Raw genomic sequence first — 17,850 nt, 5'->3', positions numbered from 1 at the left:
CCACCTCCAGTTTCACTTTCCTCATGGAACTTTCCACAGCCACCCAAGCGTCTGTAAACCTCCTGAGCTCCTAAAACCCTAGGGCCCTGTGGTGCCTGGTCAGTGCGTTCAGCACTAAAGGACACTGACCAGGACTAAGATTTATCCTCACATGGCCCTGTCCAAGCTCCCCAACTAAACGCTGCAGCCCCCAAGCACACAGGTCACACCGTACACAACCGTGTGTGCAGAGTCCAGCTCCAAGACACCTTCCCACGGACCACCCCGTGAGCTGTGGACTTGCTGGCTGCCGCTTGGGCGCCTGTGTCAGCCCCAGCTGCCCCCAGCGCTCGTCCCAGCATGTCCCATCCATCGCCCACCCTGGTTGCCACCTGCACACCGACCAGCATCTCATGAACTTGGACCACCGTGCTCCCTGCCCCAACCCCATCGGCAGGACTCCCTGTCTTCCCAGTGGCTCAGTCGCAAGCCTGGCTCTCCCTTCAGGTGCCTGAATGTGACGTCTCACCATGTGCGCAGCCACCAGCAGCCTGGAGCCCTGCAGCCTCCTGACGGCAAACGTGCCCTCCCGCCCCGTCTCCTGCAGCTGCTCTCTGCACCCCTCATGGTGCCCCCTGCCGCCGACCAGCGACAGCCCTGCTCAAACCTAACTCCCCGAGCACAAACCTTCTCCACTTGTGCCCACTCCTTCCCACTCTCCTCCGTGCTCCTCCTCAAATGTGGGAACCCCGTCTGGACCCCAAAGACACACATTAGAGAGAAAGAAACAAGGCAAGGTGGCTTCAAGAAAACCTGGAAGAAGCTATGGGCCCCACAGAGAAAGAAGGGCTGGACACCAGATGGAGAGAGATAGCATGGAGCCTGCAGCAAGTGTGACCCTCCCCTGCAGGGCCTTTCCCAGTGACCCCACAATTCTATCCAGATGCACGGACGGAAACCCATGGTGTCCACTGCCATCTCCTCCCACTCAGCCCGACACCAAGTCGTGTGGATTCAACCCTGAAAATACAGCGAGTCTGAACAACCCCCTGACACGGCCACCCTATTGAGGACTTGGGTCTAAAGTGTAACTGTAATTTAATCAATGCCTTTGAAAATTACACTGTTTTCATTGTGATACATTTTCTCTTATACGTGATGAATCATAAAGAACTCAACAAACGACAAGGTAAGTTTTTCACAAACCCCCCCAGAGACGCTCCCCACCCCCAACCTTGAGAAGCAGCCCTCTTCTCTCTGAAAGCAGGGATCTTATATGACCTGGGCTACACTCAACCTTGCCTCCAGCAGGAGCACTGATCACCCATCCACTCCCACTAATCCTAACCAGTGTGGTTAGGCTGAGCACAGAAACGAGCTGAGTTAAAACAAAAATAATGCAAATCATCATCAATGATTCATCAATGAAATAAAAAGTATGACTTACTCAGTTCAGTTCAGTTGCTCAGTCGTGTCTGACACTTTGCAACCCCATGAACTGCAGCACACGAAGCCTCCCTGTCCATCACCAACTCCCGGAGTTTACCCAAACTCGTGTCCATTGAGTCTGTGATGCCATTCAATCATCTCATCCTCTTTCGTCTTGTCCCCTTCTCCTCCCGCCGTCAATCTTTCCCAGCATCACGATCTTTTCAAATGAGTCAGCTCTTCGCATCAGGTGGCCAAAGTATTGGAGTTTCAGCTTCAATATCAGTCCTTCCAATGAACACCCAGGACTGATCTCCTTTAGGATGGACTGGTTGGATCTTCTTGCAGTCCAAGGGACTTTCAAGAGTCTTCTCCAACACCACAGTTCAAAAGCATCGATTCTTCGGTGCTCAGCTTTCTTTATAGTCCAACTCTCACACCCATACACGACTACTGGAAAAACCATAGCCTTGACTAGATGGATCTTTGTTGACAAAGTAATGTCTCTGCTTTTTAATATGCTGTCTAGGTTGGTCATAACTTTCTTTCCAAGGAGTAAGCGTCTATTAATTTCACGGCTGCAGTCACCATATGCAGTGATTTTGGAGCCCAAAAATACAAAGTCAGCCACTGTTTCCAATGTTTCCCCTTCTATTTCCCATGAAGTGATAGGACCAGATGCCATGATCTTAGTTTTCTGAATGTTGAGCTTTAAGCCAACTTTTTCACTCTCCACTTTCACTTTCATCAAGAAGCTCTTTAGTTGTTCTTCACTTTCTGCCATAAGGGTGGTGTCATCTGCATATCTGAGGTTATTGATATTTATTCTGGCAATCTTGATTCCAGCTTGTGCTTCATCGAGCCCAGGGTTTCTCATGATGTACTCTGCATATAAGTTAAATAAGCAGGGTGACCAATATACAGCCTTGACATACTCCTTTTCCTATTTGGAACCAGTCTGTTGTTCCATGTCCAGTTCTAACTGTTGTTTCCTGATCTGCATACAGGTTTCTCAAGAGGCAGGTCAGGTGGTCTGGTATTTCCATCTCTTTCAGAATTTTCCAGTTTATTGTGATCCACACAGTCAAAGGCTTTGGCATAGTCAATAAAGCAGAAAATTGATGTTTCTTTGGAACTCTCTTGCTTTTTCCATGATCCAGCAGATGTTGGCAATTTGATCTCTGGTTCCTCTGCCTTTTGTAAATCCAGCTTGAACATTTGGAATTTCACAGTTCACGTACTGTTGAAGCCTGGCTTGGAGAATTTTGAGCATTACTTTACTAGCGTGAGATGAGTGCAATGTGAGGTAGTTTGAGCATTCTTTGGCATTGCCTTTCTTTGGGATTGGAATGAAAACTGACCTTTTCCAGTCCTGTGGCCACTACTGAGTTTTCCAGATTTGCTGGCATATTGAGTGCAGCACTTTCACAGCATCATCTTTTAGGAGTTGAAATAGCTCCACTGGAATTCCATCACCTCCACTAGTTTTGTTCGTAGTGATGCTTCCTAAGGCCCATTTGACTTCACATTCCAGGATGTCTGGCTCTAGGTGAGGGATCACACTATCGTGATTATCTTGGTCATGAAGATCTTTTTTGTATAGTTCTTCTGTGTATTCTTGCCACCTCTTTCTAATATCTTCTGCTTCTGTTGGGTCCATACCATTTCTGTCCTTTATTGAGCCCATCTTTGCATGAAATGTTCATGTGGTATCTGTAGTTTTCTTGAAGAGATCTCTAGTCTTTCCCATTCTATTATTTTCCTCTATTTCTTTGCATTGATCACTGAGGAAGGCTTTCTTATCTCTCCTTGCTATTCTTTGGAACTCTGCATTCAAATGGGTATATCTTTCCTTTTCGCTTTTGCTTTTCCCTTGTCTTCTTTTCACAGCTATTTGTAAGGCCTCCTCAGATAGCCATTTTGCTTTTTTGGATTTTTTTTTCTTGGGGATGGTCTTGATTCCTGACTCCTGTATAACACCACGAATCCCTGTCCATAGTTCATCAGGTACTCTGTCTACAGATCTAGTCCCTTAAATCTATTTCTCACTTCTACTGTATAATCATAAGAGATTTGATTTAGGTCATACCAGAATGGTCTAGTGGTTTTCCCCACTTCCTGCAATTTCAGTCTGCATTTGGCAATAAGGAGTTCATAATCTGAGCCACAGTCAACTCCTGATCTTGTTTTTCTGACTATAGAGCTTCTCCATCTTTGGCTGCAAAGAATATAATCAATCTGATTTCAGTACTGACCACCTGGTGATGTCCATGTGTAGAGTCTTCTCTTGGGCTGTTGAAAGAGGGTGTTTGCTATGACCAGTGCGTTCTCTTGGCAAAACTCTATTAGCCTTTGCCCTGCTTCATTCTGTACTCCAAGGCCAAATTTGCCTGTTACTCCAGGTATTTCTTGACTTCCTACTTTTGCATTCCAGTCCCCTATAATAAAAAGGACATTTTTGGGGGGTTCTACAAGGTCTTGTAAGTCTTCATAGAACCATTCAACTTCAACTTCTTCAGCATTACTGGTCAGGGCATAGACTTGAATTATTGCGATACTGAATGCTTTGCCTTGGATACGAACAGAGATCATTCTGTCGTTTTTGAGACTGCATCCAAGTACTGCATTTCAGACTCTTGTTGACTATGATGGCTACTCCATTTCTTCTAAGGGATTCTTGCCCACAGTAGTAGATATAATAGTCATCTGAGTTAAATTCACCCATTCCAGTCTATTTTAGTTCGCTGATTCCTAGAATGTCGACGTTCACTCTTGCCATCTCCTGTTGACTACTTACAATTTGCCTTGATTCATGGACCTAACATTCCAGGTTCCTATGCAATATTGCTCTTTACAGCATTGGACCTTGCTTCCAACACCGGTCACATCCACAACTGGGTGTTGTTTTTGCTTTGGCTCTGTCTATTCATTCTTTCTGGAATTATTCCTCCACTGATCTCCAGTAGCATATTGGGCACCTACCGAACTGGGGAGTTCATCTTTCAGTGTCCTATCTTTTTGCCTTTTCATACTATTCATGGGGTTCTCAAGGCCAGAATACTGAAGTCGTTTGCCATTCCCTTCTCCAGTGGACTACATTCTGTCAGACCTCTCCACCATGACCCATCTGTCTTGGGTGGCCCCACACAGCATGGCTTAGTTTCACTGAATTAGACAAACAGCGGCAGCTGCGCAGCGCAGGAGCTATCCCACGTCCAAGGTCAGGATTGGTGGCCATGAGGGGCTACCCCACGTCCAAGGTCAGGACCACTGGCCACGAGGAGACACCCAACGTCCAAGGTCAGGAGGGGTGGCCGTGAGAAGATACCCCACGTCCAAGGTAAGGAGAAGTGGTTGCGCTTTGCTGGAGCAGCCGTGAAGAGATACCCCACATCAAAGGTAAGAGAAACCCAAGTAAGATGGTAGGTACTGAGAGAGGGCATTAGAGGGCAGACAGACTGAAACCACAATTACAGAAAACTAGCCAATTTGATCACATGGACCACAGCCTTGTCTAACTCAATGACTTACTCAAAGTGCACATAAAGTACACTAGTTGTACAAATATATTCCAAATGATTAGGTCTGTTTAAAAATCATTCCTAATAACAAAACAAAGTATCTTAGTAACTGGTCTCCAAGTATATTAAAAATAGCACAGTAACTTTAGCTATTTAGAGTCAGAAGTTCAGCTTCATAAAAGCCCTGTTTTGTCCTTAAGAGTTGGGTAAACAGGCTCACCTGGACTTTGGGCGATTGTTCCCTGGAGGGCCCTGTGGGAGTAGGTAGGATATCCTACCAACTTTGCCAGGAGGTCTCTGCTGCTGAGCAACTCTTCTAGACGTTTCAATTGACCAGCATTGGGATAAAGAAAAATTTTATAAGCAGCTTCTCGCACCTATGTTTAAAAAGTGGATGGTAAAAGACACACATACCAAGATACAAAGTCCTATATGATAATAACACATGCTACCTCCCACCACTTTACTCTGCGGGTAAGCAAAGCTTAAACACAAGGCCTTACACAGGCTGGATGAAGCTTCTGGGCTCATCACCGAGTCTGGGAGACACACCGCAGTTGGCCTGAGTTCTCCACTACGGGCAGAGGGCCAGGCGGGCCGAGGTTGTACCTGGCACACGTGAGACACCATCAGCCAGGTGACGTGAGACTACGTGCATTAGAGCATGAGTCCCCGGAATGGCCAGCGCTGGTGTCGCTCACCATACTTTGAAAATGAGGAACTCTTTAGAACAGGAATAATCAAACCATTTTCATTATTCAAACCATTTCCCTGATAGTTCAGTTGGTAAAGAATCTGCCTGCAATGCAGGAGACCCCAGTTGGATCCCTGGGTTGGGAAGATCCCCTGGAGAAGGGAAAGGCTACCCACTCCAGTGTTCTGGCCCAGAGAATTCCATGGACTGTACAGTCCATGGGGTTGCAGAGAGTCGGACACAACTGAGCGACTTTCACTTTCAGTTTTTCACAGAATTAATCATCCCTAGTCAATTTTAGTGCTTAGTAAACATTAATGTATTTTTAAAGGTGTGATCATGTGATCCCCGAATTTTGGGGTCACAAGCCACGGCCCCAGACGAGGCTGGAACTACACAGAGGACGGAACCCACGCACCAAGTCGTCGGGCGCTTCTGCGCGCAGACTGTCCACCACCGCGTGGTCCCCGGCCAGCTCAAAGTGATGCCGGATGCCTTCGGGCAGAAGGCGCTTCTCAATCGTGTTGGGCAAGTGGGTTCCCATGAGAAATGCGCTGCTCAGATCCAAGATTTTAACGTTCAGGTCCACAGCTCTTTTACGCTGTATGTGGGGGTAGTCAAGTTATTTAAAGTAACATTTCACAACAAATCGGTTCTCTATAAAGACACCAGTCAACATATAAAGTTGAATTTTACTTTAATAAGGTATTAACTAAGTGATAAAATGAATACCAAATACTGCATCATAATGTTTAATACACAATAACTGTCTACAAATGCTGACTCTCTGCTTTTGGCAGGTATTTCATATCCTCACCAGGAAGTATCCTAATGGTTCCACAGCGCTTCTGTACTTTCAGATGTGTGTAACTCCTGGAGTTCTAGTTCATGTCTAGGTCATACAACATGTCTGTGAAATGAACAATGGGAGGTACAGTCCTTCCCTGGCTCCTAAAACACCCTAGTTAAGAGAGGAAGGGAGCAGTGGGCTGGATGAATCTGTCTGGTACGACAGTATCTGAGGCACAGATTAGAAACCAGACTCAGCCTTAAGAGATGAGATACAAGGGCAAGGGAAGGAAGGTGCAATTAACGCAGCTCTTCAGTGAAGTGTGGTGAAGGGCACTGGCAAAGCTTGGCCAGGCTTGCTGGAGCGGCCACAGGAGGGCAGCAGCCCAGAGGCAAGGGGGGCTGGGCTGGACCCGCTTCGGGGGGCGGGTGGGAGACCACAGCCCCCAGCCGTGCATCTGGCAGTTTCCAGTCTGTGCCAGTCACGACGGACAGAGCGGGGCGGATCTTCTCCTTGGTCACCCCTAGGACACAGCCTCCTGAGCCAACCTGTGCTGTCACCGGGGCACCCCATGTTTGGGATCAAACTTAAAAACCATCGCCCATATAACCGGTTAGGTCTCCTGGGGACAAGGAGGAATCTTCAGTTGCTCATCACAAGACGGCCAAACAGGCCCCGGACTCACGACGGGCTTCAGGTGACACCACAGGCAAGTCTTCCCGGGGAAGGGGCAACGGCTATGGACAGATTCTAAACTGTACTCTGACGCTGAAGGATGACCAAGCGTATTTCTTAAAAGATAAATATAAATATGAACAGAGCAGGTGTACCCTTGATAAGACACTGGAAAAAATGAACTGTATCTTAGTAACAAAAAATTTCAATATAGAAAAATCAAACTTCATGGGGAAATGACTTCTCAGAGGATTACTCTTTGCCTGTTTTGTTTCGGACATGGTCATCTGTCACCACCTACTGGTGACCAGGGGCAAAACAAGACAATGAAGATAGCTGGAAATTACACTCTAGTTTCAAGATTTTTCCTCAAAGCCTTTACTACTTAAAACAAAAAAAGTGATAAAATTAGCTATTTCAAAGAATTGATCACCTGTTACAACCCCTGGAAAAATAAAAACTGTTTCCTGACTTCGCCAACAGTCTGCTAAGCATGTCATTTCATCCTTCAAGGAGAATTAAACATGCAAACACACAGTACTTGGAGCTCTGTGAACGCTTTGAAACTGTTATATTTATTATATGACCGCTTAACGACACACTTCCTCGAATTTAAACTTTTTAATTATATTCACGAGACCTTAAAATGTAAGTAAGGAATAACCTGGAAAGAATATAGTAAGAACACAGGCCTTCGTGGCTTACAGGTTATGTTGGCAGCTTTATGTTGAGTTCTCTTAAAAAGTGTGCCACGTCCCCCGTGCCCTGTCCGAGAGCAGCCCCCAGAGAAGAGACAGGGAAGTGACCAGAAAGGATCTCGAAGGTGTGTCCAGAGCAGGGATCACGTGATGACACACCTGCGCTGCGTCTCAATGACGCTTCTGTGCGTCCGCGTGGAGACACTCATCTTCAGGTTTCCTCCTCACTCGCGGTCCTTCCTGACATGGCCCATCTCACCCCACCTCCACGACACCTGAAACACCCCGCTGTCTCGAGTCATTCCTTGATTCTGAATTACCAAGGTGACAGGCCAGCTTTCATAGAGCACTCAACATTCAGGAATGGTATCGACAACACACCCACCAAGTACCAGTGAAACAACAGGAGCTGAAACACGAAGTTACCTTTTCTCGGTCTAGATGGATTCCACTGATTTCAAAATCAAACATAAACAGTTCGGCCACTCGCCTATAAATAAAATAAGTGCCAGGTCAGAACAGGTAATGATAATTAAACAAAATCAGTTTTTTGCAAAATGAATCCGTCCTTTTCAACTTTACTGCCAAAATGCCAGATGTTTCAACACACATACACACGATTTTTCTGAAACCAGGAGCTTAACATCTCAGGAATCAGGAAAAACAGCTGGCTGGCCAGGAGTTACGCCCCCCTGTGCATGATACGGTATCACATACATCATGCAGACTGTACAGGCCTTAGACTGAGTGAAACGAATGAATCACTCCAAGAAGGCTGTATTTTCTGCATTTTTTTCCCTAGAGGAAACGGACATCTTTTCAACTGTCTATCCTCTACAGTATCTGTTGCACACTACACTCGAGCACCAAACAAGCACTGTGGACCACACACACACGCACGCCTGCTGGCATGAACGTGTGCACGCGGACCTGTGCCACGCCTCCTACTCAGCACGTGTACTGAACAGAACTCTACTCCACGCTGCTCCTGGGCAAAGACTGCTATGCTGAAATAAGTCCATCATGTGTACTGCAGAACATGAAAAACAGTTATGATTAGCTTTTCATGTAGGAGCTTACTCCTTTATTCAGAGCACAGACCTGTGAACACCACTGTGATAATTACTTATTTCAACTCCATCTAAATCCCAATCATTAAAAAGATAAAATGGTTTATGCTTGGACAGTTTTTCAAAGGCTTTCTGCATCAGAGTCTCAGTTTCTCGTCCAGCCAGTGGCAGCTACTCAGAGCATCACTCTTTGATGCCATGGTAGAAACAGACTCCATGGGCTCAGGAGGATGGTTTGCTTCCTTCTTAATCCTGCTACACAGTGGGAGCTGAGCTCAACTGGAACACGTCTTTCTGTCAGTAGTATTTTTTTTTTTTTAAACTACTTTTTTCTGGATTAAGTTATCCAAGTATTTGATCTACTCTGCTGCTTTCCTTGACTTTTCACAATAGGGACATTCTTGCTGATGACCGTGCTGATACACTGAATGAACAGAACTATTGCCAGTGTACACTTACTGCACACTGCTCCACGGTTAACAGCCATCTGCTGCTATTCCCTATTTTGTGGATAAGGGTTTCAGGAAAAGAATACCCATTTTTCTGTAAGACAGTTCACTTTTTTCTTTTTAGGTAACGTGTAAGGCATCAAAACACAGTAACTATATTAATCCTTCAGCATGTAAGTAACACCTGTCCTGAGCTTCCCAGGTGGCTCGGTGGTACAGAATCCACCTGCCAATGCAGGAGACCTGGGTTCGATCCCGAGGTTGGGATGATCCCCTGGAGAAGGAAATGGCAACCCACTCCAGTATTCTTGCCTGGAGAATTCCATGGAGAAAGGAGCCTGGTGGGCTACAGTCCATGGCGTCACAAAGAGTCAAACACAACTGAACGACTAAACAACAAAAACAACAAACACCTGCCCTATCGTTTATCCTGACTCTTAAATTTGGAAAGGCTTTGCTACACCAAAGCTTGCAATTTTTATACAGTCAAATCAATCTTCCCTTTTGCGGTCTGGTTTTGGTAGCATGTAAAGAAGGATCTTCCACATTCCAAGTTATCAACACTTTGGGGTTTTTTTTTTAATATTTAAATCTTAATTTACTTTTCTATTGGCCTAACATCACTTCAGAGAAGGCAATGGCACCCCACTCCAGTACTCTTGCCTGGAAAATCCCAAGGACGGAGGAGCCTGGTAGGCTGCAGTCCATGGGGTCGCAAAGAGTCGGACACGACTGAGCGACTTCACTTTCACTTTTCACTTCCATGCATTGGAGAAGGAAATGGCAACCCACTCCAGTGTTCTTGCCTGGAGAATCCCAGGGACGGGGGTGCCTCGTGGGCTGCTGTCAATGGGGTCGCACAGAGTCGGACACGACTGAAGCGACCTAGCAGCAGCAATATCACTTACTGAAAACCAAGCTTTTCCTTCCAGATATGAAGTGACAGTTCTATCATGTATTAAATACAGTCCTATGCATTTGTGTCTGGTCAGACTGTTCTCTATTCTCTCACTGAACTAACAGACTCTTCAGGTGTAAGTATAACGCTATTTTAAATATAGTATCTTTATGTGTCTCATTACCAGTGCAAGTCCTCTCTGTAGCATTTTTCTCTATTAGATTTTTCCTGCTTGTCCTGGCATATTTTTTATGACTTCAAAATCATTTTAAATAACAATAAAAATCATCTTTAGATATAAGTTGGATACTATCAAACTTAGAGACCAGAAGAGAACGCTGACATTTCTTCTCCTTATCAAGAATACAGCATGTTTCTCCATTTAAACATCTTTCATGCCTCCCAGGATGGATGCATACGTGTGTGCATGCAGGCTTGCAGCCTGCCCTCCAGAGTGTACTCCATGCTGCCTCACAGCTTTTGTGGCTCTCATGACTCTAGGACTTGCCCTCCATTCTGTTTTCTGGAGAGTGTGCTTATTATATTCTCTGCAAACAAGGAAGCTCTTGATGGTTCTAGACAACCCCAAGTGAAACAGGTTTCTTTATGGCTGGGCTTCTCTGAGCCTCTGATGTACTGAGATTTTCCAAGAGGGGAAAATGTATTAATATGCGTGATTTCCAAACATACTGATCAATGGGTCCCTTCTGGCAATACTCTGATACCTCACAGAACTAGTGTTTCAAGGAAGGCACTAATGATAAGATGGTACCATTTCTCCTACACAGGACCTTATCATGATGGATATTGAGTCTCTAATGCTCTATCTCAGCCACTGTAGGCTCCTCTGTCTCTCTCGAGGTACCTCCTGGGTGCTGGCCAACACTCCCAGTGATGGACAAGCGCCGTGACAGCCCAGTAATCATCACTTCCAAGTCTTGTTTCCACCCACTCACAAGGCATCCTTCTTTTCTAGAATACAGATCTTCTACCCAGCTTATTTTTCTCAATGTGTTTATCATTCTGTTATTTTAAAAATCCTATTGGCATTTTAGTAACATTGAGAAATGTGCGCTTCCCAGGTGGTTCAGTGGTGAAGAATCCGCCTGCGAATGCAGGAGACATGGGTTCAATCCCTGATCTGGAAGGATCCCACGTGCCACGGGGCAACTAAGCCCGTGCATAACAACTACTGAGCCCGTTTCTAGAGCCCGGGAACTGCAACTACTGAGCCCGTGTGTCCCAGAACCTGTGCTCCACAACAAGAGAAGCCACTGCACTGCGAAGCCCACAGACAACCAGAGAGTAGCTCCTGCTCGCCACAACTAGAGAAAGCCCGCGAGCAGCAATGTAGACCCAGGGCAGCCAAAAACAAATACAAAAGAAATGTAATAGACACGTGGTCCATGTCCAATTAGCACAAGTCCTCTGTACCTCAAATGGCCCACCAGTCCACTTCCACTTCTATACATTAAATACAAGAAAGCAAACCTTTAGTAAAGTCAGATTATGAATAACCAGTCGTTACTCAAAGTCAGTAGCAGCTGAGTAAAATCGGCACAAATAGCAGGCATTCAACTTCAAATCACCTCGCTAACAAAAGTAGTAACAGTAGAATCACGATCAAGACAGGTTACTGTGCTGGTGCAGCCCGCGTCACCTGTGCCGTGAGCGCCAGGATCGCTGAAGCGCGCCAGGACTGCAGACACCTGTCCACAGGCAGACAGGTGAAAAGCCCCTCCCTGCCTCTTGGCCAGCACGTCACCCACACACCAGATCAACACAGGACGCCCGGGGACAGGGTTCACTCGGGGTCACAGGCATGGGTGGAGACAGGAGAATAGAAGCAGGAAGAACCAAGCAAGTGTCTCATAAATAAAAAAATATACACGTACAAATAGGCTCACACAAAAAATTAATCTCTGTGCCTTGATACACATGATACATAGATGAGTTAATGACAAACTATGATATTTTATAATACATCTGAGCAAAGAAATATAATATCCAAAATTCTATATCAAATATATTTGTATATTGAGCTACAAAAGAGGTCTTTTCAACTAATAAATGGTATGAATCAAAGCCGACCATCTCAAGGATCTGGACATCCACCAGTAGTAAATGAATCCAATTTGCTTGTATCTTCTGCTGTATCCGTGATGGAACTTTAGGAACGCAGCTGAATAGAACGGTCAGCCTTGCAGCACCTCCTCCAGGCCACGGCTGGGGGAGATGCTGAGATGCGTGGGGAGCAGGTCAGACGTGGCCCCGCCCTCGTGGAGCCTCCCATCCAGCGGCTGGGAGATGCTGACCGGACCCACCGGCAGAGGAGAGGCTGCTGGAGCGACAGGACCAAGAGAAGCAGGAGGACAGGGTGAGACGGCACAGAGCTCTCAGAGCAGGGACGCCATCTGAGCAGTGTCCATCACCCGGGAGAAACCACCTGGACAGGCTCTGAGGGCAGAGACACCCGGGGCGGCTGCCAAGCTCACGTCCAAAGTCACAAGCACAATGAACACAAAGGAAGCAGTACCTGGTTTCCGGATCAAGGGAATCCACAAGTTTCTTATCAGCTAGTAACCTCTGCAAACTTTGATATAATTCCACATTTGTGTTCAACCTAGAAAAATTACAAATGAAAAAAATTAAATGATTTTCTAGTACCGTCTGGTTTGGCTTTACATCAAGAGAACAGTGTCAAGTTCTAGCGCACACCTGGCCAGAGGCCAAAGGCTTGGGCCATTGTTTCATTTCTTCCTTCCGATCAGAAAAGCACAACCACTTGTTAGTACAGGGAAGGCATCATGTGAGAACAACGTGTCCCAGGAGGTAAAAGTGTAAACCTAAAGCCACATGCAACAGCTGAGGCCAGAAGAGCAGATAAGGCCTGAGCCCACCCCCATCAAGAGCCAGCCTCATGGGGTCAAGCAAAGACACTTGGGCCGACACTCCCGACAACACCTCTCAACAGGCTGCGGCTCCGGCCGTCCGACCCGGAGCCAGGAGCACAGGGCCCATAGTGCAGGTTGTGCCCAGAGCCTGGCAGACAAGAGTCCAGACCGGCGCCCGGGGCTCCCACTCATCTCCGGCGAGCCCCTGCTCCCGCCCTGTCACCACACCGGGGTCCCAGCTTGCAGCGACCAGTTCACCCATCGAGGAGCCAGTTTTCACAGCCACCATCCCCAAGAGAGCGAGAGCTGCTGGTGGGGGACAGCACGGCAGCCAGCACACCCCGCCAGGAGCCCCCATGGGGAGAGGAGCCCCCCTCTCCCAGCCGCCTCTGGTCTCAGAGACGCAGGCCCTGATGTCTCAGCTGGGGAGCCTGACACCCTTCCTGGAGGGCATCCTGCCCCCTCCCTGTTACCGTAACAAGCACACTTAGTTTACTTCAGAATCACTTTAAAACGACAGACTCCACCCTGGCCCGGCCTGCTGCGGCACCCACGTCACCTTTATGGTCTCCCCAGGGCCAGCCCCGGGGGCCGCAAGGCCACCACATGGAGGTGAGCCGCTGCCCTCGCCCCGCGGACCCAGCATCGGGGCGACAGTGCTTTAATCACCACCTGCCCGAGATGCTAAAGGGCCCGTAACCCAGCAGGAGGAGGGTCCTGGGCACCCGCTGTGCCCGACCGCCGCTCCCGCCCCATCACAGGCATTTTAGTCACCGTCTCCCCTTCTCACAGCAACCCCAAGAGCAGATCACCGTGCCAGCCCTCAACAGGACGAGGACCAAGTGACGGGACGGCAGGGAAGCAGCCCAGAGTCCCGCGGTGGGCACCCCGTCCCCACCCCGCCCTGGCCAGCACCCCCGGGGAGCGCACACCCACTTCTCCACCATGGTGCCGATGCTCCGACAAGCCTCCTCCGCGGCCTCCCTGAATGCCGCCTCAGGGTGAGCAATCTTCACAAAATCGGCCTAAAGGAGACACAAAACCAAAAGGACATTTACAGGAAGCCTGCTCCCAGGGTCTGAGGGCGAAAATGAAAATGTGCCGTCTGGCTTCACCCGGGCATTTCCATTCCTGGAATTCTCCTTCTCACTGCATGTTCATGAATCCCGTCATTCCTGGGAACCAAGTCCGTTTCATTCCAAAGAAAACTTTTACCAACTTTTAAACATGAAGTAGATTCTTCCTCATTGTATTGTTCAAAACAGCACACTCTGGTTTCAAATAATCCAGAACTTTCTAGCGTTCACACCATGGTTCTCACACAAGGACACTGACCTGGCTCCAGGGAGCCTCTCTGGTAGGCTCTTCCTGTTTGAACAGATGCCTGGTGCGGTTTCCAGGCTGAGTGAACTGCACTCCAGCCTTTGTGCAGAAGACAAAGGTACGTTCTCAGCTGCCTTTAAATCAACATGAATTCCCAGGGGCAGCCTGCCTGGCACAAGACTAGGGCCGCTATTCTGACCTTAGAATTTAACTAAGCCAGAATCCTCTTTTTCAAATGTGCAAAACTAGATTTTATACTTCATGTTAACCACAGGGGAAAATGCAGGGAAACTGAAAAGTACTACATGTGTTCTTCATTCTCATGAAAACAACATGTGCATAACAGGAAATAAATCACCACGAAGTAAAATTTCCTGATTTTATTATCAAATAGTTTTCAACATAGAAACATTTAAACCATAGCCTGAGACGACATCTGACGCAACAGTAGGACAGCTTTAGTAGAACCGCACCTGAGAAGTGAGCTGCGTAAAGCTTACAACAAGTTCTATAAATCACTTGTCTCCACGCTGCAGGATTTACAAACAACATTAGCATTCAAAACACCATTTTAAAACTCATTTTTGATAGCGATGAGGTAAGCAATACTGTTACACAGGGACTGAGTTAAGAAAAAGAAAACAAAGGACCAGTTGGTGGAAAATGTAGTTTATAAAATCTATGCCTTATAATATGTTACTGATCTTATTAGCAGACAAAACCTTAAAAATTCAAATATAATGTTCTCTGAATTTTTTTACCCAAAGATGAAGATTCTTAAGAGTCCTTCGGACTGCAAGATCAAACCAGTCAATCCTAAAGGAAATCAGTCCTGAATATTCATTGGAAGGACTGATGCTGAAGCTGAAACTCCAATACTTTGGCCATCTGATGCAAAGAGCAGACTCACTGGAAAAGATTCATTGGAAAAGATGCTGGGAAAGACTGAAGGCAGGAGGGGGAGAGGACGACAGGATGAGATGGTTGGATGGCATCACTGACTCGATGGATATGAGTCTGGGTAAGCTCCAAGAGTTGGTGATGGACAGGGAAGCCTGGTGTGCTGCAGTCCATGGGGTCGCAAAGAGTCGGACATGACTGAGTGACTGAACTGAACTGTACATGTATAAGTCACATCCTAGCTTTTTTGAATTAAATAGCATCAAACTTCATAAACACAAAACTTCAAAAATAGAACAGGCTACAGGGCAGAGAAGCTAAAATCTTCTAGGGAAAAGCAGAAGTAAAAATGTGGAACAAATGATGGAACACTGGAATTAAAGTGCAGCCAGAAAGACAAACACTGAAAGTTCTGGGATTTCTGAGCACAAAGCCGACACCTGCTTTCAGGAAAGTGAAACCTACTGACAGCATCTGCCTTTCAGGTTCCGTGACACGACCAAGCAGAGAAGGTTCTGACAGCACGTCTGTCACACTCCCTTGGGACAACTGCATCCTGGAGGGACAGAACCCAAACCCAGAGCAGCCAGGAAGCAACTGAAGGAGCCGGAAGCACAGCTCACCTGACTCCCAGGAAAAGCCCTCAGGAGGAATATCCTGTCCATTTCCTTACAAGTGGGATGCCTGCAGTGGGGACTGTGTGGTGATCAATAATCAGAAGTATGACTACCCAGAGCAGGAGGGAGGAAACTTCCCAGAAAAGAAAAAAAAAGAGATGGGGACTGTTATGCTGGGGAAAGCATAACAAATAGCTGTGAAAAGAAGAGAAGCGAAAAGCAAAGGAGAAAAGGAAAGATATAAGCATCTGAATGCAGAGTTCCAAACAATAGCAAGAAGAGATAAGAAAGCCTTCCTCAGCGATCAATGCAAAGAAACAGAGGAAAACAACAGAATGGGAAAGACTAGAGATCTCTTCAAGAAAATTAGAGATACCAAAGGAACATTTCATGCAAAGATGGGCTCGATAAAGGACAGAAATGGCATGGACCTAACAGAAGCAGAAGATATTAAGAAGAGGTGGCAAGAATACACAGAAGAACTATACAAAAAAGATCTTCACGACCAAGATAATCACGATGGTGTGATCCCTCACCTGGAGCTAGACATCCTGGAATGTGAAGTCAAATGGGCCTTAGAAAGCATCACTATGAACAAAGCTAGTGGAGTTGATGGAATTCCAGTTGAGCTATTTTAAATCCTGAAAGATGATGCTGTGAAAGTGCTGTACTCAATATGCCAGCAAATCTGGAAAACTCAGTAGTGGCCACAGGACTGGAAAAGGTCAGTTTTCATTCCAATCCCAAAGAAAGGCAATGCCAAAGAATGCTCAAACTACCTCACAAGTGCACTCATCTCGCACACTAGTAAAGTAATGCTCAAAATTCTCCAAGCCAGGCTTCAGCAATACGCGAACCATGAACTTCCAGATGTTCAAGCTGGTTTTAGAAAAGGCAGAGGAACCAGAGATCAAATTGCCAACATCTGTTGCATCACAGAAAAAGCAAGAGAGTTCCAGAAAAACATCTATTTCTGCTTTATTGACTATGCCAAAGCCTTTGACTGTGTGGATCACAATAAACCGTGGAAAATTCTGAAAGAGATGGGAATACCAGACCACCTGACCTGCCTCTTGAGAAATCTGTATGCAGGTCAGGAAGCAACAGTTAGAACTGGACATGGAACAAAAGACCTGTTTCAAATAGGAAAAGGAGTACGTCAAGGCTATATATTGTCACCCTGTTTATTTAACTCATATGCAGAGTACATCATGAGAAACACTGGGCTGGAAGAAGCACAAACTGGAATCAAGATTGCCGGGAGATACATCAATAACCTCAGATATGCAGATGACACCACCCTTATGGCAGAAAGTGAAGAGGAACTAAAAAGCCTCTTGATGAAAGTGCAAGTGGAGAGTGAAAAAGTTGGCTTAAAGCTCAAGATTCAGAAAACAAAGATCATGGCATCTGGTCCCATCACTTCATGGGAAATAGATGGGGAAACAGTGGAAACAGTGTCAGACTTTATTTTTGGGGGCTCCAAAATCACTGCAGATGGTGATTCCATGAAATTAAAAGACGCTTTCTCCTTGGAAGAAAAGTTATGACCAACCTAGATAGCATATTGAAAAGCAGAGACATTACTTTGCCAACCAAGGTCCGTCTGGTCAAGGCTATGGTTTTTCCTGTGGTCATGTATGGATGTGAGAGTTGGACTGTGAAGAAGGCTAAGCGCCGAAGAATTGATGCTTTTAAACTGTGGTATTGGAGAAGACTCTTGAGAGGCCCTTGGACTGCAAGGAGATCCAACCAGTCCATTCTGAAGGAGATCAGCCCTGGGATTTCTTTGGAAGGAATGATGCTAAAGCTGAAACTCCAGTACTTTGGCCACCTCATGTGAAGAATTGACTCATTGGAAAAGACTCTGATGCTGGGAGGGATTGGGGGCAGGAGGAGAAGGGGATGACAGAG

At 46.5% G+C, this 17,850-nt stretch overlaps 1 protein-coding gene across 1 annotated transcript in view; it reads right to left on the bottom strand.

The window, feature by feature from the left end:
* Nucleotides 1-17,850, bottom strand: part of MIPEP (mitochondrial intermediate peptidase) — an 85,197-nt gene that overhangs the window by 62,439 nt on the left and 4,908 nt on the right. The window contains exons 3-7 of the mRNA XM_055542534.1: nt 14,033-14,121; nt 12,739-12,825; nt 8,212-8,275; nt 6,041-6,223; nt 5,149-5,305 (exon numbers count right to left, since the gene is read on the bottom strand). Of these exons, the coding sequence (XP_055398509.1) occupies nt 5,149-5,305; nt 6,041-6,223; nt 8,212-8,275; nt 12,739-12,825; nt 14,033-14,121 (580 nt within the window). The remainder of the gene's footprint in view (nt 1-5,148; nt 5,306-6,040; nt 6,224-8,211; nt 8,276-12,738; nt 12,826-14,032; nt 14,122-17,850) is intronic.

The sequence above is a fragment of the Bubalus kerabau genome, chromosome 12 (genome assembly GCF_029407905.1).
Source record: "Bubalus kerabau isolate K-KA32 ecotype Philippines breed swamp buffalo chromosome 12, PCC_UOA_SB_1v2, whole genome shotgun sequence".
Classification (NCBI taxonomy): Eukaryota; Metazoa; Chordata; class Mammalia; order Artiodactyla; family Bovidae; genus Bubalus; species Bubalus kerabau.
This window is presented reverse-complemented; position numbering and strand designations above follow the sequence as displayed.